Source organism: Calidris pugnax, unplaced genomic scaffold (assembly GCF_001431845.1).
Source record: "Calidris pugnax isolate Ruff unplaced genomic scaffold, ASM143184v1 scaffold13, whole genome shotgun sequence".
Taxonomy (NCBI): domain Eukaryota; kingdom Metazoa; phylum Chordata; class Aves; order Charadriiformes; family Scolopacidae; genus Calidris; species Calidris pugnax.
This window is the reverse complement of record NW_015090810.1, coordinates 23363281-23390912: the sequence shown is the minus strand read 5'-3', so window position 1 is coordinate 23390912 and position 27632 is coordinate 23363281. Positions and strand designations below refer to the sequence as shown.

General features: G+C 43.3%; 1 protein-coding gene and 1 long non-coding RNA gene across 3 annotated transcripts in view; one reads left to right on the top strand and one right to left on the bottom strand.

The window, feature by feature from the left end:
• Positions 1-22145, top strand: part of ANKRD29 (ankyrin repeat domain 29) — a 32524-nt gene extending 10379 nt beyond the window's left edge. For both annotated transcript variants that reach the window (XM_014938581.1, XM_014938580.1), the window contains 6 exons: positions 4629-4727; positions 7978-8076; positions 12871-12969; positions 13958-14053; positions 15060-15158; positions 16720-22145. In XM_014938581.1, the coding sequence (XP_014794067.1) occupies positions 4629-4727; positions 7978-8076; positions 12871-12969; positions 13958-14053; positions 15060-15158; positions 16720-16803 (576 nt within the window). In that variant the 3' untranslated portion in view covers positions 16804-22145. The remainder of the gene's footprint in view (positions 1-4628; positions 4728-7977; positions 8077-12870; positions 12970-13957; positions 14054-15059; positions 15159-16719) is intronic.
• LOC106886003 lies at positions 13074-27615 on the bottom strand. The gene is made up of 4 exons (XR_001411550.1): positions 27518-27615; positions 25263-25384; positions 24535-24654; positions 13074-13145 (listed from the first exon to the last, which is right to left on the bottom strand). It is a non-coding gene; the product is annotated as an uncharacterized LOC106886003 (long non-coding RNA).
• Between the last annotated feature and the right edge of the window lie 17 nt (positions 27616-27632).

The window sequence follows — 27632 nt, the reverse complement described above, 5'->3', positions numbered from 1 at the left end:
ATTCCCATTTACTCCATCTGAAATGGAGTCACCAATCAGAGCTTCTATCTTTTTGTTCAGGCGGGTCCTTTTTCAAAATCTTAGAATAGCCAAAAACACAGATGGCAGATCCTGGGTCTGGTTCGAGCTTTGAGACTGGGCTTTGGTAACCTACTGAACTTCTAGATTGAGTATGGGTGGGAAACCACCTTTAACTTTATGCAGCAGTGTGTACCTGAGCAGAAGGCACCACTGAGAACAAACTGCATTGACAGTACGTATCTTCCATTGGCCACCTACTGTGTTTTTGTGTCTGTTCCATTTCCTGATTTAATAATATGGTTTTTGTAGCTTGGAATTACTCCACCAAACCATCATTTTGTTAGCAGGCAGCTAAGATAACAGGCTTCTCCACACATACCCCCCCAAACCCGAGAAGCAATATAGTTGACAAAATATGCCTTTTCAGGTGAGAGAGAGGCGTTTTCTGATTAAGGCACACAGCTGGGAGCAGCATTGGAAAAGATATGGCTGATCCTGCCTGTTTTTAAAGGGCACTGGAAAATTAATCAATTTACAAAGAACTTTATATTAGAAGTGAAAATGTGGAACTGAAATAAGAAAACAAATTGAATGTATCCTAGGAAACAGAGACTTTCAAGCAAGGAAATACAAAGCCCAACATCTTCTTTTTCGTGTACCTCTCTGTAAATTGTAATTACTACATTTGTTACTCATATATGTGTGTACATTTGTTGCTCATACATGTGAGCGATGGAGAACTATCTTAATATAGGCATTCAACTCTTGTCACACCTTGTATCATTAGAGTTGATATTCTATACAGCAGACAAAACAAATAAAGTAACTAGCAACAATTGCTGCTGTTGTAAAGAAAACAAATAGTATTATTGAAGGTTATTATAGATATATTATAAAAATACATATTACTCAATAATATTATTCTGCATTGACTGACATCCCTAGAAGCATGCATCATAAATTGAAACACGTTCTCTTTTCTTCCTCTGAGACATGTTTATGCATGTGGGTTCTTAAAAGGATTTGCATGTTTTGTGAGCAATGCTGCAGGTCAAATGGTGTGTCAGAGACTATTTTTCAGCAGGTAGTGATGGCAAAAGATCAGTTCCCCTGCCGTGCCACGTTATTTCAGAGATCCCAAACCAGCGTGTCATTGTAAGCTACTTTCAGATAATGATGATGAGGGTGCAGGAGGAGGTAGGTGAATAGACAGGGAAGTCTACACTAGATTGCCTGGTCTTACTGGGTGCTGCTGTTCCCAGTGCTCCCATGGGAGACTGGCAGCTACTGGGTGTACCACCAGTACAGGGAAGACAGACTGGGGAGGGGGTTGAGAAAACTGGTTTCAGAGGAAGAACCGCAGAGGTAGCTGAGAGAACCGGCTCCTACCTGAGCTGGAAGGGTTTGCAGGGAGGGATTCATAGGAGCTACATGGTGTCAGGAAAACAGGATATGAGCAAGGAATCAACCCAAGGCAGCGTGCTGTCTGTCGGCTGCACCTCCGGCTGCCCGCCCGCCCTGGCCCTTGAAGGACCTCTGTGGTTGCTCACGAGTCCCTGCCCCGGCTTGCTGCCCTCCTCAGAGTTTCCAAGAGACTTGCCAGTACCAAAGGTGCTGCCTCAGCTTTTTTACTCACCTCAGCTGAAGCTAAAAAGGAAAGAGGGAATCACATGGCTGAAGGGAATTTTAAAACTCATGTTCATTTACTTCTTTTTGTTGTTGTTCCTTTTTTTGGTTTTCTCATAACTCCCCTGCCTTCCCAATGGCCTGTAGAACACTGGGATCTCCAGCTGCAGCGTGCTGGAGAAAAGGCTCGCGAAAAGGGAAGAAAGTGTAAGAGAAAGCAAGACAGAAGCTCAATAGTGATTGGAGGGGGCTGAGTTTTTCTCATCTTAAGAAACCATGGACCTTCACACTGTTTGACAATTCCTCAGTTGAGTGCAATCTTACTGCATGGCCTTTTCAGTGAAAAAGATTTCTGGTCCCAACTTTGCTTTTCTTACAGCAAGACCTGTCTCTATCAGAGCGTTCAAATGAATCTCAGGCTCTTCTTTTGAATGTATTCAACTTCATAGGAGAAGCAGTAGAGCAGGTCTTAGAGCCCAGCTGTCTTCCAATCTTCCAAATCAGGGTCCAAATCTTTAGGACAGGGAGTTGTTATCCATATCTCTCTGGCCAAGTAAATATTTGATTCAGGGTCAGCAGCTGGAATTGGGGATGCCCAAATGTTTTCTTTCTGATCCCTAGACTCTGATGAGGGTGATCTAGGAAACTCGGTTGCTCTAGTCTGAAAGATGTATATCATGTATTTTGGAAATGTGTTAGTCATTCCAAAAACATATCTGTCTCAACCTGTTCACTGGATTCAACCAAACACTTGGTCAGGATCCCCATTTCAAGATACTTGGAGATAACCTGCCAGAAGTGGCTCCCTTCTTAAGCCTCAAGCTATGACATCTCCCGAGGTGGGATCCCACAATTGCACTCCAAGCACTGAGTGTCAGCTCTACTGTGCTAACTGCAGTTAGCTTTGCAGGCCTGCTTTTATTTGGGACCCATCATTTGGTTCCCTTCAGAAATTATGTTAATAACCAGACAATCTTCTTAAAATAACTGGAGTTTGTTAAGAACACAAGAATTTTAGAAAAATAAAAGCAACAAAAAAACCCCAAAACCAGACATGAAGCAATAAACAAACTATTCCCATATACAGCTGAGTGTGTCTATTTAGCCACCATACGGGGAACCTCAATATTTTTAAGCTTCCTAAAACTCGTCCTTCCCTGCCTCTCCACAGAGGACCTCCAGTCTGGATAGCACAGTTTCTCTTCTTAACTCACTAACCTTTCTCTCTCTGTTTCCTTCAGGGAAAGAGTCTTTCAAAATGTTTCTGGTATTTGTTTGTAGCCCTTTGATCTGGTAACTCAGTAATCAAGCAAAATGGCTTTCAGCTGGTTGGAGACAGGAAATAGGTTTCATGGAGCTAATAGCTTTTGCCATTGTCTTTTAAGTGTGTGTAAGGTGTTTTTTAATCCAGGAACCATTGTGGTTGCTTTTGTGTTTTGTTCCAGCAGTTCCTATTAAATTAGGGTAGTTTAATTTGACAGGAAAGTCTAATGAGTCATTATGGCTATAGAGTAACTTAATTCCACAGAACTTGATTACGCACTATATTTGCTCAAATGATCCAGAATTAATATGCAATTCCTAGGCTGTCACATAACAGCTTCACATCTGTGACTTTGCTGACACTCAAACCTTGTTTGCTTTTCAGTGTTGTAGGGAGAAAAGGTGAATATGAGCATGTGAGAGCAGCTATAGACAGTCTCTGTGGGTTGGTTCAGTTCATGTCAGAGCTTGAGTTTTCATGAGGTTATTGTAGGCATGGAATAGCACTACAGATTAATAAATTTGATTGGCACTTCCCATTGTAAAAGATCCATTTGGCTATTCGAGCTGTAACTTCTCTTGTGGATATCTGCCTGTGGAAAATCTCAGACAAAACTTTGGAGCTGTTTCAGAGGACAAGGCTGAGGGAAAACACAATCTTTTGCCCATGTTAATAACATCTCTAGAAGCCATTTATCCGAAATACTTTAGATAGCTTATCTTGTGGAGGAGGGACTTGAGACTGGGAGAAAGCAGAGGAGAGAGAAGACCTCTGGTGCAAATGACTTGGGGTATTTGTCATCCTTGCACAATGGCATGGTGCCATCCCAGGCAGAAGATAAAAACTTCCTCTCTGTATCAGTGTTAGAAATAATAGTAATTTTTGAGCGGGGCATGGTGCATTTACTAAGATGGCAAGACCCGTGTTTGCTGTCTTAGTTGTTTCAGCTGGCTTGGAGTCAATTGCCAGTGACACTGTGGAGTTTCCCTTCTGAGAGGGCTCCCAGGGGAGCATTTCTACATGCAGGGTTTGATGCATGTGCCTACGTCTCCCTTTAGTGGCGATGTGCAGTAACTATAACTGCCTGGGATTGCTTCTATCTGCAGGGATCACTTCTTCAGCAGAAGTAATGGGGCTTTCACTGATGGTCTTGGGTTTGGTCTGATGCACACTTCCACAGTTAGCTAGCCTGGTTCAAAATGCATCCTCCCTGCTCTTTTTCAGGCCAACAATCAACAGGTGAGAGGCAGGGCATCAACAGGGCATGAGGTTCTGGCCAAAGAAGAGTAGATGATCCTTTTTGGAGCTGGCTTTGGAGCAGGGGGAAGGTGTGCTGTCCTTCAATAAGTGAAAGAGCTTGGCAAGGGTGGGAGATTTGGCTGTAAAGAGAAGAGATATGGAGGAGCTTGGAGTTATAAAGGGAACAAAGCTTCTAGTGGGAAGGCAGAAGATGGGGAACAAATAGCAGAATTTTCTTGGTTCCTGGCATGCGCTAAAAAAGCCACAGGAGAAAAATGTTTATAGTGACAGAGCCAAGTCTAAAGATTTATGGGGCAAGACTTAGTACTAAAATTATGAAAGATTCAGTAGCTAGTCTCTACAGAGCTGCTGTGAGCCAAATGCCGAAGAGCATTAAAATTTGCTTATGTTTTATGGTGATGTTCAGTCCTGCACCTTCCCTCTCACCTGACTGTACCCATTCTTTGTTTTTTCACAGGATGGAGGTACTGCTCTTCTGGCTGCTTGTCAGTATGGACATGCAAAAGTAGTGGACACTCTGCTGAAGCACGGCGCCAACATTCACGATCAACTTTATGTGAGTTATTTGACACAGATAATAATGACAACACTGGTGGTGGAACAAATGTGCTGTTGGTTGGACAACAGCGGATACTTTGGCTCCAGCATGCAGAGGCATTTGCCAAATGTTGTGGTTTTATAGTACTCTGCTCTTCTAAGATGTGAATTTTGTTAACTGTCTGCTTTTCATAACCACGGGAGAAGTAGCACAAAATCAGAAAAGATGATTTGGCTGCCTTTTGGTTCGTTATCTGTATGAAGGATATGTACCAAATCTGGATAAGATTTCTGCTGTCCATCACCTTTGAAGAAAAGACACTGTCATGTTCTACCATGATTTGCACTGCAGACAGATGAGTGAGCAGCTACAAAGCCACTCATGTACTTGAGAATTAGTTTATCGGGTTTCTGCCAGAAAGAGTAGTAAAAGTTGTGTTTTCTTTAAAATCTTTTTTTAAAATGTCAGTTAAAATGATGTCATTTGGTATTTGTGCATCTCTACCTTGTCAGTGCTGTGGGCAAAGAATGGTTAAAATGGCTGAACTGAGATTGTTTAGTTGACTTTTCAGAAAGCTGGACTGAGCCAGTGAAGCACTGGATTTAATTTACTTCAACGGAGACACAAATAAGTTGAGCTTTTCAGCATTCAGCAGAAATGAGTGGCAGATTTTCTCTCCACTTCGCATCACTCTTTCCTACCCCGGGGCACTCGAGACTGACAAAAAGGAAGTTGTTCCCCAGGGATATTTGACTTTTTTTAAGCCTTTTCCATGGGGTTTGGATCTGCAGGGTGCTATCACGCTCAGCTCCCATGAGCATGGGTGGGAACCGAGGGCTGGTGACCACCAGGGTGCTAGGAGCTGTGTGCTGGTGGCACAGGGGGTCCCCACCTCTGTGTTGCCCTCACCCTGTGTTCATAAAGAAGGGTGTCCCACCCTCGGTACTGCACAAATAGCAACTGCCTTTCTCATCTGAGGGCAGTGAGTCATACCTCTGGGTGGTAATCCCAGGGGTTACCACTCGGTTTAAAAATAGCCGCGCTGCCGCACCTGCAGACGCATACCTAGAAATGAAGGCTGTAAAATAATTTCCTTGTTGTCTCTCCTGGAAATGAGCAGTATTTGCAATTGGATTTAGAAATGTATTTTTATTGCTCGCAGCTATTGGGCGAAACCAGTCAGAAACAAGTGCTTAATAAAGTAAGAATGCAATCTCTTGAAAAAAAGCATTAAACTGGCTCCTTTTGTGGGAGGTGGCCAAGCTGTGTTTGCAAAGTGGTAAGTGGCTGGCAGTTTCACTGGTTGGCAGCCAGATGAGAGGGATTTTGAGCCTGCATTTAGATAGTCCTCCCAAAACCACCAAGAGATGTTGTAATCTTAAATTGGCTGCCATGAGGGATAGAGGAGAAGACGAGAGAACACCCTGACTAAAGAGTATTTCTTGCAGAAATCGTTTGTAGCCCTTAAAACAGTTTTCTCATTGCAGCAATTCAAATCAAGTACAAAAAACTAAGAGGTTTTTTTTTTAATGGTTGGATGATAGGGAAGAGTATTTCTTGCAGAAATACTTTGTAGCCCTTAAAACAGTTTTCTCATTGCAGCAATTCAAATCAAGTACAAAAAACTAATAGTGGGGGTTTTTTTAATGGTTGGATGATAGGGAAACCAAGATTCTCCGTCTTGATTGATGTTACAATAAAGAGCTCTTTTACTATTACACAACCTTGTTTGCTTTCTAAATGGAAGTGTTCTCACTATACCTGTCTCTGGAGGAAGCCTGCAAAGGACCTGGTACCATCATCCCGTTCCATGTGCTCGCATAGCAACCAGAGCAAACAGCCCATCAGAGGGCCCAGGGGTATGCATTTGTAGCGCCAGCAGACACCTCTCTTGTTTACCAGGACATTAGTCTTGAAATCAAGGTCAAACATTTTCGATTCAGTCCCTGGGGCGCTATATTCAGCTCATGCTCCACTGGGCCCGTGCTGAGTTTTGCACGAAGAGGAGCAGCTAAGCAGTATCTCTTTGCAGACAACAGCATTCTGTCCCAATGTAGTGATATGCCAGCAAGGTCAACAACAGGCTTCCACTAAAATGCCCTGTATTTTGTGATAAGCATATGCCTAAATTGGGTAGATGTGTATTTGTGCATCTGAGATGCAGTGAGGGGATTCATTCGTGTCTCCATTTAAACTAAAAGAATTTTACCTCCTGGGAAAACTTGCCCTGGCACGTTCTGTGCTGAGCGCTGGGGATATAGGATGGGTAAACACCTTTCCCACCCTCATTGTAGATTTCTGCTTCCAGTTGGTTGGATGGATTCTAATGCAGTTTGAAAATTTTTCATAAAAAAAAAAAAAAAAATCCATTTAAACTAAAAGAATTTTACCTCCTGGGAAAACTTGCCCTGGCACGTTCTGTGCTGAGCGCTGGGGATATAGGATGGGTAAACACCTTTCCCACCCTCATTGTAGATTTCTGCTTCCAGTTGGTTGGATGGATTCTAATGCAGTTTGAAAATTTTTCATCAAAAAAAAAAAAAAAAAGAAATATGACTTGTAACTTTTTTATCTAAGGAAAAGCTTCTGTAAAGCCAAACGCTGAAGAACATCTGCACAGGAGACACATGTTGAGGAAAAAATAATAATCCCATATTTGTTAATTTCTTTCATAAGCTTTTTGCAGGAAAATGCTGGTTTCTGACAGGGCTTTGAGATAGTCTGTCTTGCATGTGCTACTTCACGTGATTATATTACAGGTCGAGTCTTTTCTGCAAGAGCAGTGCCACGGCAGTTTCTGGGGTGGCACAGTGTTATGGCACAGTACTTACTCCTTCAGCCTAAAGGGCAGATTTCAGTGCTGGAGCCTCCAGGTCTGCAACGTACTTGGGACACATTTTCATTATGTGTGTCTATGTATGAACATGTAAAAGCTAAATGAACCTAAATAAATATATTTTGCTATATAGGAATGAATTCCTTGTTATGTGGTTCAATGTTTCGATGAACTAGACTCTTACAATTCCAGACCTGGGATTTAATGCTCAGTTTGGTATATGATGGGAGCCAGTAGTCATGCATGCTGAATGAAAAGTGTTAGCATACTTTGTCATGAACTAGACTTTGGATTTCGTTAATTATTTCTTGAGCTTGGCTACATAGATGCTCTTACGCCGCATAATGGCTTAGGAAAAGCTTGATTCAGTTTGGTTTGGTTTTATATGGCAAAAAAAGTGGCATAATTTCAACACGGTGTATTTGTTATTAGGATGGAGCTTCTGCAATTTTCCTGGCGGCACAAGGAGGGTATCTGGATGTCATCCGACTGCTGCTTTCTTCAGGAGCAAAAGTGAACCAGCCACGGCAGGTGAGCTCAACACTTCAAGGAGGAGCTGGGGTCTAATTACTAGATTTTACAGTTACGGAAAATTAACACTGGGTTATAGAGACTTCCTAGGTGCTAAGCTGACTGGGGAATACGTAAGCATACGTGATGCACGCAGACATATATCAAAGCTCTCTTGGTTTTCTAAAAAGGATTTCTTTATTGTATAGCTGTTTCCTGGCTCTCAGATCAGTGGTTAAACAGCACATTTAGCTTCTGTTTGAGTACCAGATGTGGGAGTTGCAAAGCTAGCTTTACTCCTGATGCTTAGAAATGTCTGTTTAGAGACATTAGGGCTTCCTAGGAATCTTTGCCTGCTTTGAGAGAGCCTCCCCTGTGGTCTGCTGACACCCTGCAGGCAAGGTAGCTGTCCTGCCTCCTCACTGCACGTTTTAAATTGATGGGCTGAGGTCCTGTCCCTGCAATCGGTCATGTACGGCTGCCAGGTGGCTGCAATCACTGACTGCAGCAAGTTAAAAAAAGTCAGCAGGCATGTGAAGACTCTAGTGACAGTGGACAACGTGGCATGTGACGAGCTTTGCCAGGTATTTTGTGTATTTCCTTTCATCTACACCAAAAAGCCTGCCAAATCATAGCCTGGCAGCAGAGATCGATCTATATGACACCTGCTGCATCTGTAGGTCTGTGTAGCCTCCCTGCTACTCCTGTAGTGTAATGAAGTTGGATTAGCATTTTATGTGCTGAAACTAAAGCAATTTTCCTGCTGCCTCTCCCCTCAACTCTCCAGCACCAGAGCTGTGCTGGCAGCTGCTCCCTGGACTGGTGCTTTAGTTGCTCCTAGGCTACCTCCACACTGTCTCCCAAGATCAAGATTAAGAAATGTTGTTAAAAGCTGTTAATTAACGCAGCCTGAAAGATGAGTGTAGAAGAACAGACCAAGGCCTTTTGAGTGGGCCAAAATAACGGTGAGGAGCATTCAATTTAGCTCCACCATGCTGCCATAAAACCTGCATTCTGCTAACCATAATTACAATGCCCCAGCTAATTCTTTCTGACAGTATTTTTTTAGCTCTCTAATCCAATTTCTACAACACAATGTTTCGTGACGCATTTTTAAATCTTGGTTGAGGCAAAGGCTTGACTGTGTGAATGTTCTTCCTGGCTCTGTCTCATCCCCGGCAGGATGGGCTTTGCTTCAGGGTACCTCCTTATGCCTGGATAAATCCGTGGCATTTGTGTTTGGGCCCACTGTAATCTGAAACATTTCCTTAACAAATGGAACATTTTTACTGTTTAATTAGTAAAGTAATGGTTGGATGGACTTCAGTCTCTTTCTTACTAACAAACAAATTTGTACTTGGTTCAAAGGTGGCACGGTGGTCATGAGGAATGTAGCTCTAGATGGGGCAGTTTCGATGTCAGATGACTTTTACTGTCAGTTACAAACTACGCTGCGCTCACTGCTGCAGGAAACTTTTCCAAGCAATGTAACATCAGATACAGGGCTGCAGAGTGCCAGGTGTGAGTTCATGCTTCTTCCTCATGGTGTCCAGGTTCTCCCCCCTACCTTATGAGTTCCTGGGGCTTGATTCACGTGCCTGAGTGTGTGCATCTGCCTTGTATGTCTCCTCTGGCTGTTGCAGTGGGTACCAGTTCCCCTTTGGTCTTGTGCCCCATCTCGCTGTCCCATAGGGATGCTCCTGACACCATAAAGCATCTCTGATGGCTCTGGCCACCCGTATGCAGGCCCTCCAGCTCAGCTCTCACAAGACCAAATAGTGAAGATTCCTGGCGAGTTTCTTCCTTGGCAATGACATTTATCTTGGATTTTAGCCGCCTTCTGTTCTTTCTGATATTGCAGAGCTGGGCAGGAATTCTTTTGTCATCTTTTTGTCTAGACAGAGCTGGGGGCAGCGTCTGAAGCCTGATGTGGGAGATGTTTCTTTGCTTCTCCAAGTCAAAAACAAAGCAAGAAGATAATTTGCCAATGAATTTTACACTCCTTTTTGGCAGCCTGTGTCCCAGCAGGCTTAAGCCTGACTGCTTAAGCAGATTCAAAATACTCTGAGAAGTAATGATTTTTCTTAACACATATATGTAAGCCAGTAAACCAATATAGATTATAAGCTTTAGACATGCTAGCAATTTGTTACTAGCAAGAATTCAGCTGGTGTAGTGGTGTGAGTGGACTGATGGGCAGAACAGTGGAAGAGATGATGCTGAGTAGCCTGAGAGTAAGGGCTCTCTGTCCCTGGAAGTCCTTACTGGGAATTCAAGGGATATTTCACCTCCCACTCTAATCTGACATTTTCTAAAACTCCAAGCCACAAGCAAATGCTGAGATTTGAAGTTGCAAAGCAAAGTCATTAGTTAATGGGTAAGAGAAAGAGCATCAGAAATTTCAGTCAGAATATGTATGGAACTGCTGGCTGCTGGATAAAACAAGATACAGTCTGTATATACTTGTAATCAAATATACGCTATATATTTGTAATCAAATACAGAAATAAATACAGCTTAAACACATGGTGTGTTTGGCATTGCAGTCTGCTGGGTGGGCAGACGGACAAGGAAAGGAAAGTAGTTTTTGAACTGCATCCTTCCCTTTTCTCGCTTTCATCCTGACTCATCTCCAAACCTTAATATCTGTTTACATGGGAATTCTTATGTGGCCCATTGGTACAATGTAATAGCTCTTTTGCACCATACACCAACATGAAAATGGACAGAAATCTTATCTACTCTATATAAATATTATATGCATTTGCATAAACCTGCATGTTAGATGCTCTTTGCTTAAGAGAGAGAAGCTGACAATAGTCAATGTGAGCCCACCATCAGCTTCATCACCTTTCTTCTCTTCAGGCTAAGTGCTCCAAGACAGTCAGTCTTTCTCACAATGTATTTTTGCCTCTACCCTATAACTGAACTACTGAGTCTAACAGCAATTCTATTAAGGACAGTTTACGGTAACAGGGATGTTACCTATCACTTGTATTTCTTTCTGCTCCTTTGCCTGAAAATGCCTGAAAATAAAAGTTGTTCTTACAAACTTCACCGTAAGAAAGCTGCTGTGTTCCCTGTGCTGTGATCATGCTTGCATTTCTTGTGTAAATAGAAGTGTGGATTTGCATAGCACTGGTTCTTCATGCAGATTAAATTGTCTATGCTGCTCTTGGATAGTTTCCAAGTTTTATAGACTTTTTCAGTGTCTCTTGCTATTTTCTAGAGCCCTCTGGGGGGGGGAGATTAGAGAAAAAAAGAGGAAGTGTCAGTTTACTGGTAGGGAAAATACTAGAAATTGGAGAGGGACAGTTTTGGCCATCACACTAACATCACACACACTGTATACAAGAGAGCCTTTGTTATTTTTGAATTACAAAGAACACTCATTGTATTAACAGGATATATACTAGAATGAGGTCAGTCACAAATGTCAATGTGTTAATTTATAGAGAAATGGTACAAGGGTGGGTAAAGATCTTGTTCCTCACCATTTGAGAAGACTGAATATCTCAGGATGTGCATTTGCTCTTTCTCAGCATCAGAAAAAAAGGGAAGCCCAGAATATTATATCAAAGGAATAAACTTTTCTGTTTCTTCCAAAGGATTAAGTCACTAGCCCATAGAAAGCAGAAAACTGGTTCAACAATAGTTTTTTTGGATCGCATGAGCAAGTCATATGAATCTCCAGTTGGCACTGAGGAGAGAGATTGCTTCTTTGATCAAGGTGGAGGTATCTAATTTAAAGTAAAAAGTTGCTTTCTGAAACTTCTCATTAAGGCTCTTTTAGAAGCCCTGGTATATTTTGTCTGCCTGCCAAGTCTTCAGGCTGCTGAGGGTGGCGAGGGGAACTGGCAAAAGCCCCGAAGGCAGAAGCAGACACCCTGCTATGTAAGGGCTCACTTTTATGTTGAAGTCCATACAGGCAAAGCCTTTTGTGAAAGGTCCACATAACTGCTGGAGACCTCCTGTTGTCTGGAGAATCAGGCCATTTAGAAGTAAAAGAAGAAAAAGACACAAAACTAAATTCTAATTGGGGTGACAAATACTTCTGGTGCTTCAATTCACCTTTGTCTTTGGGATGGAAATCCATCACAAAGTTTAGATTATACTAAACAAGCATTATTTTTTTCCGGAGGTTTTCTGCTCAAATAATGATTGGGTAGGAGATTTTTTTCCAAATCACATTTTTTCATGCTGGATTCCTTGATGATTGCCTTGTTTTCTAGCTGAGTTCTTGAAGATAAAACTTATGATGTACTTCCCATCACTGTAAGGCAGTTTTTACCAGATTCCCTGAGGGTGGATAATGTAACTTATCATTGAAGGTTGGTGATCATCTTGCATTGCTCCATAGCTTCTCTAACCACCTTCCAGTCCACACGTACAGAGGCCCAGCTGCAGAATCAGTCCCCGCGTGCTGAGATTTACCTGTACCTTCTGTCACATCTAGCCACCTGGAGCTCAAAGCACACAGGATACCTTTGGCCTTTACATTTCAAACTTCCCTATGTATTTTAGGCACGACTGCTAAGCCGAAGAGGGCTTTAACTGTTTGCACAGCAAAGCACATTTCAGGCCAATTATGCAACAGAAAGCAGCTAAGGACGGGTGGCCCTACTCCATAACTGGAATGATTCTGACTTGACTTGATACGTCGACCTACCAAGTGCTTTTGAAAGTGACTTCGCGTGTGTCTATCTACGATGCAGAATTTAATTGAGGAATCGAAGCATGTCCATTCCAGTAAGCAGACTCGGGTGGTAAAACATCCTCGAAGTGAAACCTTTAGCAGTCTTATTTTGCTTGCAGGATGGGACGGCTCCCTTGTGGATTGCATCGCAGATGGGTCACAGTGAAGTGGTGCGAGTCATGCTGCTGCGGGGAGCTGAGCGAGACGCCGCGCGCGACGTGAGTAGCACTTCTTCCTGCACTCTGCCTGCAGCTCAGCACCTCCGAGCTTCTTTTGAGGCTGCCTGAATGGAGGCCCTTTGTCCCCAGAGTCTGTCTTGTTTGCCAGCTTGTAAAGTCCCACTGTAGGTTCCCTTTTTCCTGTTGTGTCTGGGACAGTTTCCTAGAGGGACCTTCTGGAACAGGTGAATGGAAATCACAGAATCACAGAATCTTCATGGTTGGAAGGGACCTTTGAGATCATCGAGTCCAACCAAAAAAAAAAAAAAACCAAAACAAAAAAAGCCCCCCACACATAACACCAAAACAAAAAACCCAACATCCCGTCACCACAACAATCACCACACCCAACAATCTCAGGCACTAGAGCATGCCCTGAAGTGCCACATCTACACATTTAAATACCTCCAGGGATGGTGACTCCACCACCTCCCTGGGCAGGCTGTTCCAGTGCCTGACCACTCTCTCGGTAAAGTAATTCTTCCTCATATCTAATCTAAACCTCCCCTGCCACAACTTCATAACCATTCCCTCTGGTGCTGTCATTATTCACTCGGGAGAAGAGGCCAACACCCACCTCTCTCCCACCTAATTTCAGGTAGTTGTAGACGGCAATGACGTCCCCCCTCAGCCTCCTCTTCTCCAGACTAAACATGCCCAGTTCCCTCAGCTTCTCCTCTTATGACTTGTTCTCTAGACCCCTCACCAGCTTGGTGGCTCTCCTCTGGACACGCTCCAGCACAATGTCCATATAGATAAGAGACAAAGATGGTACATGGTGTCATGGGTTCATTTCACCCTGAAGTTTTCACCTGCCAGGGGAACAATTCTCCAGCTGCCCTAAAACCAGTAGCATATGTGGAGGCGCCTCCTCAAAGACGATGAGCAGAGGAGACCCTCCTCTCAGAGGTGTGGGGGAGAGCTGGCCGAGTGGAATGCAGGTAAAGCATTGGTGACAACTGAACTGACCTTCTTCTCTCTTTTCAAGGACGGTACGACTGCTTTACTGAAGGCTGCCATTAAGGGGTACAACAATGTGATAGAAGAGCTGCTGAAATTCTCTCCCACGCTTGGCCTGCTGAAGGTCAGTAGCGAAACACACAGATTTTTAGGCAGAGACTTAAGAAGGCAAAGGGTCTGATGAAAGACCTGATGTTTATCATCATGACAGTGGAAGACAATAAGGAGTTTGAGCCTAAAAAAAGTAGAGAAAAATGAAATGATCTTGTTTAGCCTTTAACACTACACACAAATGAATCTTTTCAAATGAAATTGTGAATTTTATTTTTGGAAGGAGAAGCCCATTTTGTCGTAGATAGAATTCTCCTGCTTTTTGTTGTCTGATTTTATTTCTACTGTAAATGGATTTCTCTTGATGGTGCATTTTTCAGCATTAAACCCTGCCCTCAGCAAAATATTATCCTAAGAGATATTGTGACCAGATTCTCTACTTGATTTTGTTTTCAAATTCAAAAAGGCTTGAAAAATAACAGATATTTGGAAACTACTTTTTAATAGCTGATCTAATTTTATGTGCCTATAAATCAAATACTTAGATAGCATCTGTGCATGCAACTAATTGGCAATTTTGATGTACTTGAAAATCTGAGTCATGTTAACTGTGTTGTTAATTACAAGTACAAAATAGCTTCCACACTTATTTGAACTGTCAGTTTGCAGCCACAAACAAAAGGCCAGCCATGGAAAAAGAAAATCACCATTCAGCTGTTTGACATTGAGACTATTAATCATCGGAGAAAGAAGATAAAATGCACAGATGGTTTCCATTACTGCTTGTGCTTCTGTTTCACTTGCTAATGGCTGATTTTGCCAGGCAGAAGCAAGTGCTGTGTTCATTTCACCTCTAATCTATTGACGAGGGTAATTTTTGAAAGGAAATATTGCTGTGGTAAAGTCCACTTGACTCTCATTTTTATTAAAGCATTTAAAATCACCTCCTTCATAGCTCACTAGCCTTTGATTCCGTGTTATTTCTTGTTTGTAGGCTTATTCTTTGCAAATATTTGTGCTTCACCACCTTTTGATTTCTTCCCATGCGTGGTACAAACATCTCCATTGGTATTTTCTAGAACGGGACCTCTGCTCTCCACGCGGCTGTCCTGAGTGGCAACGTGAGGACAGTGGCGCTGCTCCTTGAAGCAGGAGCAGACCCTTGCCTGAGGAACAAGGTAGGCCATCCTGGGCGAGGAGGGGTTGTGTGCCACATGGGTGGTGGCAGTCCGTGTTTGTCTATTGGTCCATGGTTGCCTCTTGATCTCTCCTGAAGCACCACAATTGGGTCCATTCGTTTCTGCATACAAGCATCTGTAAGGGTGCTAGGCAGTGCTGCTGGTGGTTGTGAAGTTAGGTCAATCTGAGAATAACCAACCATGTACTCAAGTAAGCACCACAGGTTAAACTGTTAACTCTAGCTAGTCATGGGCTAGCTAGGTTGTGTTTTAGGGAAACAGTAGTCCGTTACTGGTTTTAATAAGTCATAATTTACGTTTGTGCCATGTGACAAACATGCAATGAAGACATTTCAGCAGCAAGAGAAATATATATCTGTGCACTCTTGGTAAGAAAATTTGGTTAGGATTCAGCACGTTGCTAATGCAAAAAAAATCTCAAATTCCCTGCATCTTTCCCATATCTTACTACAAATCTGTTAGTTTATTGAAATAGTTTCATATTGATTTTTGGCAGCAACTTTTCTGCAGAAAACTTTTCTTGCTTTCGTTCTGTAAAGTGTTTTAACGTTACATGTTTGATAATTTCCATGAAAATGTCTTCCTCAGAGTTGTGTTTATGAATTATTTGCCACTAGCATTTGATATCTAGCTGGGTTTGTTAAGCTGTGAATGGGCGGTCTGGTATTTACTTCTGTTTTATGATTGGTTGAATGAAAGTTTGTAATACAAATAATCCAGCATATACCGTCTAAATGTTTTGGTCAGTCACTATAAAATCTGTGCCTGTTATTCCTGTATCATTCCACTTGATGGCAGCAGAGTTAATGGCTTTCATACCGGAGTTCATATTAACAGGCATTTTGGTTTGATCCTATCATACAATGAATCTGCAAGGTTTTTCTGCTACTGACGGTGATTTGCAGCATCAGGGTATGCAGTATAAGAAAGTCTGTGGCTGTAACCTCTCCTATTGATTTCTTATGTTGTTTTTTTTTAATACCATGCAATTTGGCACAACAGAGTACATTTGCAGGACAGAATTACTGATTTTCAGTAGTAGCTTCATTTTAAATACGTCATGTCGCCAAAATTGTATTCAATAAATACAGAAGACTAAACTCTGATGGTCTGTTACCAATCCTACAGAATAGCACTGACTATTTCATAGCAATTAAAGTCTTCCCTTGGATTTTTATGGACTTTGGTACTTAAAGACCTGCTTCATGTCCCCCCAAAACCCAGCAGCTGTGTTCTCTTTTAATTTTGTGGCAGTAGCATAGGGAGGTTTTCCCAAGGGATACCATTCATCTTGGACAATCAGCACAAAATGAGCTGACCACTCAAATCCCATGCTAGGATTATTTTGAAGACTTAAGTGAAATTTGCATACTGTTTGGAAAGGTGACTTCTTAAGATATCTCCAACGGTGGTGGAAACAACATTGGAATAAGCATGTCATTATAATGCCTAGTACTAACTTCTTTAGAGCTTAATGCTTTTAAAACGTTATTTGGAAATATTCATTAATTTTTGCTAACCAGAAGGTTTTTTGTTCCAGGCAAACGAACTGCCAGCAGAACTAACAAAAAATGAACGCATCCTCCGACTCCTCCGTATGAAGGAAAAGCAAAGGAAAAGCTAATGCAGCCCTGCAGTAAATGGGGTTTGACAGAGACGCGCACTGACCACAGCAGCATGACAGTAACCCTCGGTTGCCTGAGAAGGGCTTGTTGGAACAGTTTGCAGAACTGATTAGCCTCTCCAGTACACGCTCCCTGACCGCACGAGGCCCTTGCCACAGGGTGACCACGGGCTAGGACCTCTGCCTGGCATGGCTGAGCGCAGAAGGACTGCGACGAGAGCGGGGTTTGGCCTGGGAGCTGTGTTTGTGCTGCAGCCCTGCCTGTACTCCAGGATCCCACCGGTCCCAGCCCCCACGTTTGCTCCCCTGTGCCTGCAGCGCACACATCCCCACACAAGCAAGGTGCTCCCACCGTTTCAGATACGCGTCCCCACACCGGCATGGCCACACACCTGTAACGGGTACCTCGGGGCACACGTGTGGGTGGGGAGCAGTCAGCCCTCGTGCCAAAAGATGCCCAGATCTCACAGCTGTTTGGATGCAGTCAGTCCTGGAGCAGCCCCATGGTGCTGCTGCTCTCCCTTTGCCAGCAGAGCTAGCTCAGACCATTCCTCTCTACCTCCAAGTGCCACATGGGGCTAGGGGTGACATCCCAACAGGAAAAATCTCCTGCTTTGGTAACATTTTGGATACGACATGAAGCTCCATAAAAATGATCCAGAGCGTTACAAATTACGCCAAAAGCTACCAACCAAACAATAAGCAAGGGGATGTCCTCAGTGGTAGCATCTTCACCTGTCAGTCAGGTGGTGGCACTTTATGGTGCGTACACAGCGCTATGGGGATCCATCCCCAACCCTACGGTCTACGTACATGCATTTTTGTGGACAGGGGAGGACCGGTTACTGAGCAAACCAACCAGGGCATATCACTCACTGGAGCAAGTTCACCAGAAATTCAGCTGTCGGGCACAACAGCACAGATGCTATGCAAGTGGTATACGTATGTTCTGCACACGCATATATGTGAAACTCTGGTTTAGTACCCACAGCTACTATGCAATGCACCCATTCCCCAGCTTTGCGATGGGCATTAAGGGAGAAATGCACAGTGTCCAGGTGTTTCAACAGCTGATGAAAGGGTTACAGGTAGCCACACTCAAACTGGACCACTAATTAACGTGGGCATGGCAAAGGAGCGCTCAACAGCAATTTTGGCCTTTGTTGTGGTTGAGAGGCTCAGACGTGCTACTAGTGCCTGTGTGGGGAAGGCAGTGCAAATTGGAGATGGTTTCTGAAGAGCTGTTTAACCATGTTGCTGGAAGACACTCCATTAAAACCCAGTCATTTTTGCTGTATAAACAGTATATATACTAAGTCCTGGTAGCCACAAGAACATTAGAGAATATTTTACAGTGAGTTGAGGTATAGGGTTAAGTCAGTACATAAATCCAAGTACTTCACCTGCCTTCAAACCTTAACAAATTAGTGAAAAATTCTATAAAAAGTTGAGGACAGAGAAGACTGTAAGGAAACAAAATGTTCCCCCTTTAAAAAATGTCTGCCTAGAATTCAACTGAATTGTTGCACTTTTGCTTCAGTGAGTTAAAAAAAAACACCATTTAGTGAGCTAGCACAAATGAATGTCGTTTACTTAGTGCAAATTAGCCATATATATTACCAAATCATAAATTTATTCTTTTTATGAGTAAGTTAGGTAAGAAGTCAGGGTTCTGGTGAAGAGAACAGAAGTGGGCATACCTTTGCTTGTGAGCTGGAATTGCTGTACAATTTCTATTCAGCATAAGAAAGGAAAGCTTTAAGTTTTCCAACAATATAAGAAGACACTAGGAAAATCTATTTGTTTAGGTAATTCTTGCTGCTGTATTTTTAAATCAAAATAATGTTGTGCCTAACAGAAACTTGCAGACAAACTGGTACAGAACCAAAGAATTATGCAAGATGCTTAGAGGATGATTGTATCCAGGGTTAAATTCTGCAAAAGACTAAAAAATACTGAGCATGCAGAAATCTCAAGAGCCTTATTGGGAACTTAAGTTGCACAGCATTGCATGGGACTTTAACAAGCAGCACTGAAGAGGATAGGTTTATCTGGAGCCCCCAGTGAGTTGAAGATGAACATACCGTTCTGGAGAATGCTAGAGGGACTCTAGGCAGCCTGGCCTCAATGTTGATCTTTCTCCCTAAAATTTCTTCAGGTCAACAGCTGGGAACAGCCACACTCTTTAAGATGAAAAGCCCTTTCACGGTTGTAAAGGAAAAGGATAATCATTAGAAGGTCTTCAGCAGTCATGCTGGGTGAGCAGTAAATACTCTTAATATCAGAAAGTCTGTAATGATCAAGCAGTCTTCCTAAAAAATGTGGACCCTCACCAACAGTGAGGGTTTTTTTTCCTGACAGCAGAGCATAGGAGAGAGGACAAGAAGTGGCAAGCCAACAGTGGTCCTGTGACAGCTGAAGTAAGCAAGCTGAGACAACGTGCAGATGTCCAGTATCTGCAGGTGGCCTCTCCTTTCTGCTAGGTGTGTTTTCTTGTGAGAGTGCTCTCACCCCAAAGTGGGCAGCTACTCACCAAAGAGCTTCTTGAACTCTGCCTGTCCATGGGAAGATGCATGTCTGTTCCCCACCATTTAGAGTAGCACTTTCCAAGTTGTGTGTCCAGCTGCCTCCGTGCCTGGCCACCACAGCAGGAACTCTTGTGCAACAAGCAAAGAACACGTGGGGTGCTGTATCCCATACAGAGCCCCTGCTGACCACCTTCTGAGAAGATGCAGTTACCAGGTCCTCTTTTTTTGAGTGATATTGGGCTATAACTGGCTTTTCTTCTTTCTAAAGAGAATTTGAAATGTGGGGCTTGCACAGGTTGAAGGGAGAGGATTGTAGCTCCCTCCCTGCTCTCATTAGGGCTGGCTGACAGGGCACACAGGCTGTGTGTGTGGAGGGGGATGCTCCGTGGTGAAGAACTGGCAGTAAAGTCTCTCTCTTCCCCATTCAGGCTGAAGTTGAATCTAGCTTCAGTGAAGACGTTATTCAGCCAACATGGGATTTTTAGGCATGGAAGCATTCTCGTTGGGAGCATCTGTTTCCTCCCGGAGCATTTGGAGAGAGGGCTGGTTTTAGTTTTGGGTTCCCTGTAAGCAAAAGGTGCTTATTCTGCCTGCAGATGGGCTCGGAAGCTGCAATACTGTTTCTCACCATGCAATTAACCTTTTCACAAAGAAACCTTAATAATTCTTAGTATTTATGTAACTGCTGTTATCTTTAAAGTGCTCAGTAAATACTGCTGTGGTTTGTTTGTTGTTCTAAAAGGGAAACCTGTTGTCCCTTCCTGGCTGAAGTGATTCACTAATATTGACAGTAGTTCTTTGCATAGTTGTCGTGCCTTTTGTGCAAGGCTTTCCAAGTGCTCTGTGGACGCTATTACCTTGGTAAGTTCCAAAAATGCACTGCTGGGGGAGGCAGGAAATAGATGATTTCCTTCACACACCAGTGAAATGCAGCAGCTCTTCAGCAGTTCATGTCAATAGACAAGGGTAAATTTGGACTAGAAATGAAGGGGCACCAGATCCATTTGGTAGATGGCAGGAGGAAGGTAGGTGAAATAATATAATATATATATAATGACGTGAAATAGAACTGGGACAGAATAACACCCCAAATTGGGTTTTGGGTTGGGTTTTGGGGTTTCTTTTACCCCAAAAGTGCCATATGCATATATATATCCATCTAACATCCCCAAAAAATCAGCTCCACCAGCACACTGCTTTTAGGCTTGGCTCTCTGCACATTCAGATGTGGGGGCCCTGCTTGCTGTCCTCTCCATCTGGGATTTATGCAGGTGCTACATCCTGGTGACTTCCCATCAGCTGCAAGTGAGCACAGGGGATGTGCAACCAAGAACAGGCTGCACAAATAAGTCAAGGAAAAGCATAGGGATTTTATTTCACTAGTATCAAGCCATTGTAGGATGGGGATGAACACAAGGAAAGGTCCACGGCATATGGAGAGAAGTGGCATCCCGCCAGTGACATGAGAGTGGTGCAGCCTCAGAGGTCCAAAATACATGGAGCAATTAATTAAAGATGATCGTTGCCGTGCAGTGTGCAGAGATCTATTTAGTAATGATACAAAAGGCAATGTTGTACCTCCTGATTTGCACATGCTGTTCTTCCCTTGGAGCAAAACCATCTCATGATTGATCTACCCACCTTTGTTTAGTTTAGAAGAGCTGAGAGGATTAGAGCACCAGATCAAACACCTGCAGGTCACATTTAATGCACTTTAACAATTACGATTATTTGCCTCAGAGTCAGAGCGTAATTGCAAGAATAATTCATGCTCTTTATTCAGCCAGTCCTGGTGACTACTGGGAAATCCATAAGTCAACCGAATTTCCTGTTGTCTCAGAAATTTCAGAATTGTTGTACAGAAAATGAGGTAGCACAAACCCTGGCCCATTTGTACTTCACTTAATAGGAACACTGAACAGACATAAATTACCGCCTTTGTCTGGCACCCTTGAGCCAGTGGCATTAAAATGTTAACATTTGCTATGAGTCCAAACCAAGATGATGCACAAGGCTCTTTTTTTCCGGCAACAGAATATTGTACTGCACACAACGGGACTAAATGGAGTTGTGCCTTCTCACAGCATTCGGTCTTTGGGAATGTCATAATAGTTTCATACTTTTCTGAATTCCACAGTTTGTTTTGAGCTGCCCTTTTAGGCATTTGATAAAACCTATATAAATTTATGTAACTCCATGTAAGACTAACAGTCTGCAACAGGAATGTTGCTTTGCTAGAACACATTTTTCCATACCATCATTTCAATAAAAAATAATATACTACTGGGATTACCTTGTCTGCATACTTCAGTATTCCTTTCCTTTCTTCTGTATTCTACTGATTTTCTTTGTAGAATAACAGAATTAATTTCCTACTTATGTAAAGACCACTTTGCTCTATTCTACTTGATGATTAGACTTTTATTATTTTCCAGGTCTTTACAGATGAGATAGCATTCACAAAACAAATAAAGCCAATGCCATGGCTTGAGAAACAGGAAAACTTAATTTAGCATAACATAACAAGGTTTGTTTCAAAGATCCAGACATCACTGACAGACTCCCCTTAACATTAACATCCATTAGGTCAGATCTGAAGGGAAGATTATAAAAAGCAACTTAGGAACCAAAGGAATAAGACTATGGTTTTATTCAGTGAGTCAAACATGTCTTGGTTGTTCTGTTACTATTCCTAAATGTGAAACTGGTCCTTACACTGACCTACTTCAGTTTAAAAAACAAAATGTCTACACCCTTCTGATGTGCTTATTATGGTATACAATGGATTATGAACGCAATAAAAGGGGAAAAGAGTCAACACTGAGAACCATATTTTTTGCCTTGCGTTTGACATCCCAGGCTTTTTGCCTCATTTCTACAATTTTCTATTGTAGTGAGCTACATTTTAAATCATCATCAAAAATTCCTACCTCCACAACTCAGTAAAGCATCTCCATCTATTCAGAGAATATCAAAAGAAAGTGCTGTGATTTGTTCACGGCTTAAATCAGTACAAAGGATGATTTCTGGCTCCTTAATTTTGCACATGAAAGCAAAACAAAACAGTGTCAACAGGCTGAAACTAGAAAAATTCAAACTTAAAGCTGTGGATTTTCAAGAGTGAGGATAATTATCCATTGGAAAAAATTGCTGTGATGATTCCTTCATCACTTGACTTAAAAAAAAAGCAACAAAAAAACCAAAACAACAATTAGTTTTCATTCTGAAAGATGTGTTTCACCTGAAACATTTTGTTTGATTCAGGAATTACTGGATGAAATTATGTGATATGCAGGAACGCACATTATGTGATCATAATAGTCTCCTTGATCTTAAAATATATGAATCGATACATTGTTTGCTTTATCTCCTCAGTGATTTAAAGAGATGCAAACTCTCATGAGATCAATAACAAGACCATATGCCTAGCAACTGTGGCTCTAGCCACACAGCAAAATGAAATATGAGACACATACCTAAGATGTCTCTAAATAACCCATTTCACTCTCTCAATGTTGACAAGGCATTTTAACTGGACTAATGCTTTAATGTCCTGCTTTTAACGTTGAGTCAGTTCATTCAGAGCAGGCACAAGGGCTGTGTAGTGCTGCACCCTGCCAGGGAGTGGGGATCAGCAGAGTAATCTGGGATGTGCCGGGGGGAACACAGTGAAGTCAGGAAGAAACATGGGATGCATAATTTTGCTGTGGCAAATGTTTCACTGGCTCAGATGCCCAGATGGAGCATGGCACGAACCAACTACACAGACCTGAAGCAGACTGCAATTTTATACGTACTACACAGATGTGTTCTTGGGTGGTATACACATATACATATATGCATACATACTTCGTATCCAGCATATGGGTATAGGCTCCTATAATCACCTTGGAAAAGTGACACCACAATCTTGTGGTCTGCTTACCCTGACTACATCACATGAAGAAGCAGAACTATTCCACTTTCTGGCGGTCCCTTGGCCATGCTACTGCACCAGACCCTACTCACTGTTATAAACTATTATAAAACCGACAAAATGTCTTTCAGTCCAGCCATAAATAGCCTGTTCCTCAGGTGAATTGTGGCTCATAAACCCGTCTCCCATTCCTCCTGCCAAGTCTGATTTTGGTAGTGCCCTCAGGGACTGCCCTCTGATAATTTTGCCCATATTCTCCACTTTGACAGCAAATCCTGACTTACTCACCAAGTGGCAGCACGGTGCTCACAGGGACTCAGTAAACTGACACTAATGCAAAGCAGGAGCCTTACGCAGCCATTAATAGCTCAAATCTTGAATTTGTTAGCATATCAGTGCTTATGCACAGTATCTGGCACAAGTACACACTGCACCTATTTGCTCACAGTAACAAGTGCAGCGTGTCTCCAGACTCTGCTGCAATAATAAGCTGCATTTCTACAGTGTTTTCCTTCAACAGCTCACTGGTTGACACCTGGTTTTGGAGTCCTTAGGCCACACGTCACCGTACAACTGGCACAACTTTACAGAAAAGGAAATTGCACTGAAGAGGTTGAGACCTGCCCACATCATCCAGCAAGGTTGTAGCAAAACTGGAACAAACTTTGAATCGTTTGAATTCAAGTGACAAGCTTTTGATACTAGGCAATAAATATCTTCACCTAATTCTATTAAAAATGAACAAGTTGCCATGACTTCAATGCTAAATTCAGAAAGGACGCGATCTTAAAGAGTAACTAACTATAGGACTTTCTAAGGTTAGACAGGGACACACTGGTGCAGGTTGATAGAGCAGCCATCAAAATACACTAGGGCAGATACAAAGATGAGAAGATGAAAAGACTTGATTCAGCATCACCTGACATACTACATGCATATTTAAGTGAGTACTGGCAGCACCAGGCAGATTGCTGTCAGCCTCCTCAGACTGATTTGATCCCACATGGGAAGTCCAAACACAAGAGCATCTGAGCAGAGTAATAGGTACACTGAGGCAGGTATAATTAAAGGGCGAGCAGGTTGCCACAGGTGAGGAAGGCTGACAAATAAGAGCTGATGAAAAGAACATGATTTGCTTACAACACCAAATAGGAAACACCAGCTTTGTTTAGTACAAGTATTATTCCAGTTTAGCTGGAAAAACAGTCCTGGAACAAGCTATAGTGGTTTGGGCTGGCTCTACAGAAAAATGGAGGTGTGAGAAACTGGGTGAAATTTCTCACTCACCTGTTGCAGCTCGTCTTTACACGGATTGCAAGATGTCCAAGGAAAATATCCTGCTTTCCCATGTGCTTGTGCAGAGTGTTGCTTAACGTAGCTCCCACTTCTTGCAAGTGCCTCTGGGTGCTATCGCAAGAGAAATAATAAAGGTTTGTAATAAATTATGGAGAATAAACAGTGATGGACATTTTAATTGATTTTGCTGCAAAGCAATCACGTACTGTGTTTCCATTTGTATGTGCAAGTAATTCTTCAGAAAGATTGCCATCTAGAAATTGCAAGGTGGTTATTACCATTAGGCGCTTGATTTTCTAATGGAAGTGGCAACACAGGTTTCATTTCTGCATTGAGCAAAGCGGTGGAACCAGAGTGGGGGCCACACCTCTGAACGTTCAGGGTTTTCCATCAAAGATGCAGAACAGAACAAAGCAGGCAGCTGTTTTACATGAGCTCCCTGGCAGGTACCTTTATACTGTTCAGGGTATCCAGTGAGAGCTTATTTGATCCTAACAAACAATTAAAGGACTTGTTGGATGTGATGTAGGCACCAAGTGACACCTTACATTGTTAATTAATACTAGCCTCTTCTTCCAGGCAGCAAAATTTAGTTTTGTATATGCTGCCAAGAACCAGAATAAGTATTCCCCATTAGCCTTCCAAGCAAACAGTCCCTAAGAGCTATGCATAATCCTGGGTTTAAGAGGGAACCTTGTAAGACATAACTTGATAAATACCTTTCAACGAGAGCAGCTGGGAGTGGGGATGGTCTCTCTTGGGCCATATGTACCACAGACAAGGCAATGAGCTGCTGGCAGAATTGGTCTGGGTTAAGTAGTCAGGGCTACTTTTTCCCTGCCTGGAAGGAAAGAGGTAAGTTTAAGATGACACACTCAATGGCACCAACTTTGTCATCGATAACACTCATGCAACTACACTTAAATGTCCAGAAGCTGCTCGGGACAGCTCAGCATCCTCACCCCCTGAATACAGCACACAGCCATGATGAAGACCAAGGGCTGCAGCAGAACTAGAGGAACACCCTGCTCTGCTCTGCTGGCTGCCAGCGTACAGAGGCAACACAGAAACAGATGCACGTTTGGGTTTCTGCATCTGCCATTCTGCAAGATTTCACAAGTCTCTAGGACCAAAGATAGGCATAGTCTGATTAGTGTTTGTTGACCAGTCTTCACATCTATACCACTTCCCTTCAGCTTGTGAGTGCAAAAAGGCAGCGCTCTCTGAGGGATTGCACTGGAATAAGTGTGAATTGACACAGCTGTCTCAATACAGATATCCATCTGAAATTCAGATAGGTGTTAAAAAGACTACCTCTTTTCTCTGTTTATACTGTAGGTGGTAGACAAGTGTGATGTTATGGACTTAATTAGTTTATGGTGGAAGTGGTCCCTGCAATAGATTCCCTTTTGCTTGTTTTGCAACATTATAAATCTGTTCTCTCTCACCTGTGATTCCTGAATCACTTCTCTATGTAATTCATTCAGAAAGGAAAAGCCACTTCCATTTAGTCTGTTTTGCTATCCCTCACCTTTTCCACAAGCACTGAAACAAGCTTCTTGTGGTTTTTTTGACTTGTAGTAGCTATGCAAGCTATGCACAATGCATCCTCCGTTTACATGGAGCACCTAGAAAATATGGCAACTCGGTCCCTGGCTTTTAGGATCATACTGCACAGTGCTGAAAGTGCTTTTTTTTTATTTATGACACCACAGTTAAAACACAATATAACTTCAACTACTCTCTAGCCTTGTTTAGCACTTCCCAAATGCCAAGTCCCCCATCTGGGATGGAATAACTCCATGGAAAAGTACAAGCTGGGCAGTGACTGGACAGAAAGCAATTTTGCAGAAAATAACAGGGTGTTTGGACTGGGCAAGATGGTGAACATGAGTCAGTGGGCTGGATCAGCAGGGGGGGTAGACAGTAGGTTGAATGCTGTGGCTATTCCCCCCTCTTTGACACTTCTAAGGCCACACCTGGAGTCCCATGTCCAGGTTTGGGCTTCCTAGAATTAAAAAAAAAGCCAGAACACTGACATACTGGAGCAAGTCCAGTTTATTGCCACCACAACGGCTGGAGCTGCTGGAGCATGAGCTGTGTTTGTTTAGCAGAAAGAGGGCTCTGGGGACATCTTACGGCTCAGACAGCTACCAAATGGGAGGATGCAGAGAAGGGGGAGCCACGCTCTTCTCAGGCAGGCACAGTGACAGCCCAGGAGGATGCAGGATGGAGCCACAACATGGGAAAATCTCTTCAGATAGAGGAGAAAACCACTTTACTGCAAGTGTGGTCAAAGAGTGGAACAGTCTGTCCAAGGAGGCTGTGAAATCTATTCCAAACACAGCCAGGGCAAGTCCCTGTGCCACCCGATCTAACTGGAGTCCGCTTTCAGCAGAAAGTTGGGACGACCTGACCCTCCTTCCAGCTGTCCCCGGCCAACATGTTAGCCCCTGAAGCCACCACACCACAACTAGTCTGCGCCTTTGTCAGCAGATGGCAATACCAGCTAAATTACACATTTTATTCCAGCGGAGCAATGTTCCCGGCCGCCAAGGCAGTGAAATCACTGAGTGGCTACAGGGGAATGAATGCCTCATAACCTCAGCTTCTGGCGTGCCTCCCGCCAGCCGGGCCCTAAACCGGTCCCGAGCAAACCGATCCCAGACAAACAGCGGCGTCAGAGCCCCACCGGTGCTGCCAAACCCGCCGATTGCGACACCGGCCAGCCCGCCCGCCGGCACCCCGGGACAGCCCTCTCTCACACGGCGGCCGGGCCTTGCCGCGCTGGGGCCTCCCGTTTAGGGCAGCGGCACGGGACCGCGCCGACTAACGCTTGGGAAGCGGCGAATCGCTAACTCTGCAGCACACACTCAAGCCCGCTTTTGCCAAAGCCGGGATTTTTAAAGCGATTTCGACGTTTATAAAACTCCGGGTGGGATCAACGCTCCCACGCCCACGCCCAGCCGCTGACCGGGTTTGGCGCTCACGGAGGGAGACACAGCTTCGCTCCGACACCGGCTCCACCGGCTCCACCTCCCCCGCCGCAGCCGGGCCGGGTATTACCCCCTCCGCCCTCCGCCCGCCGC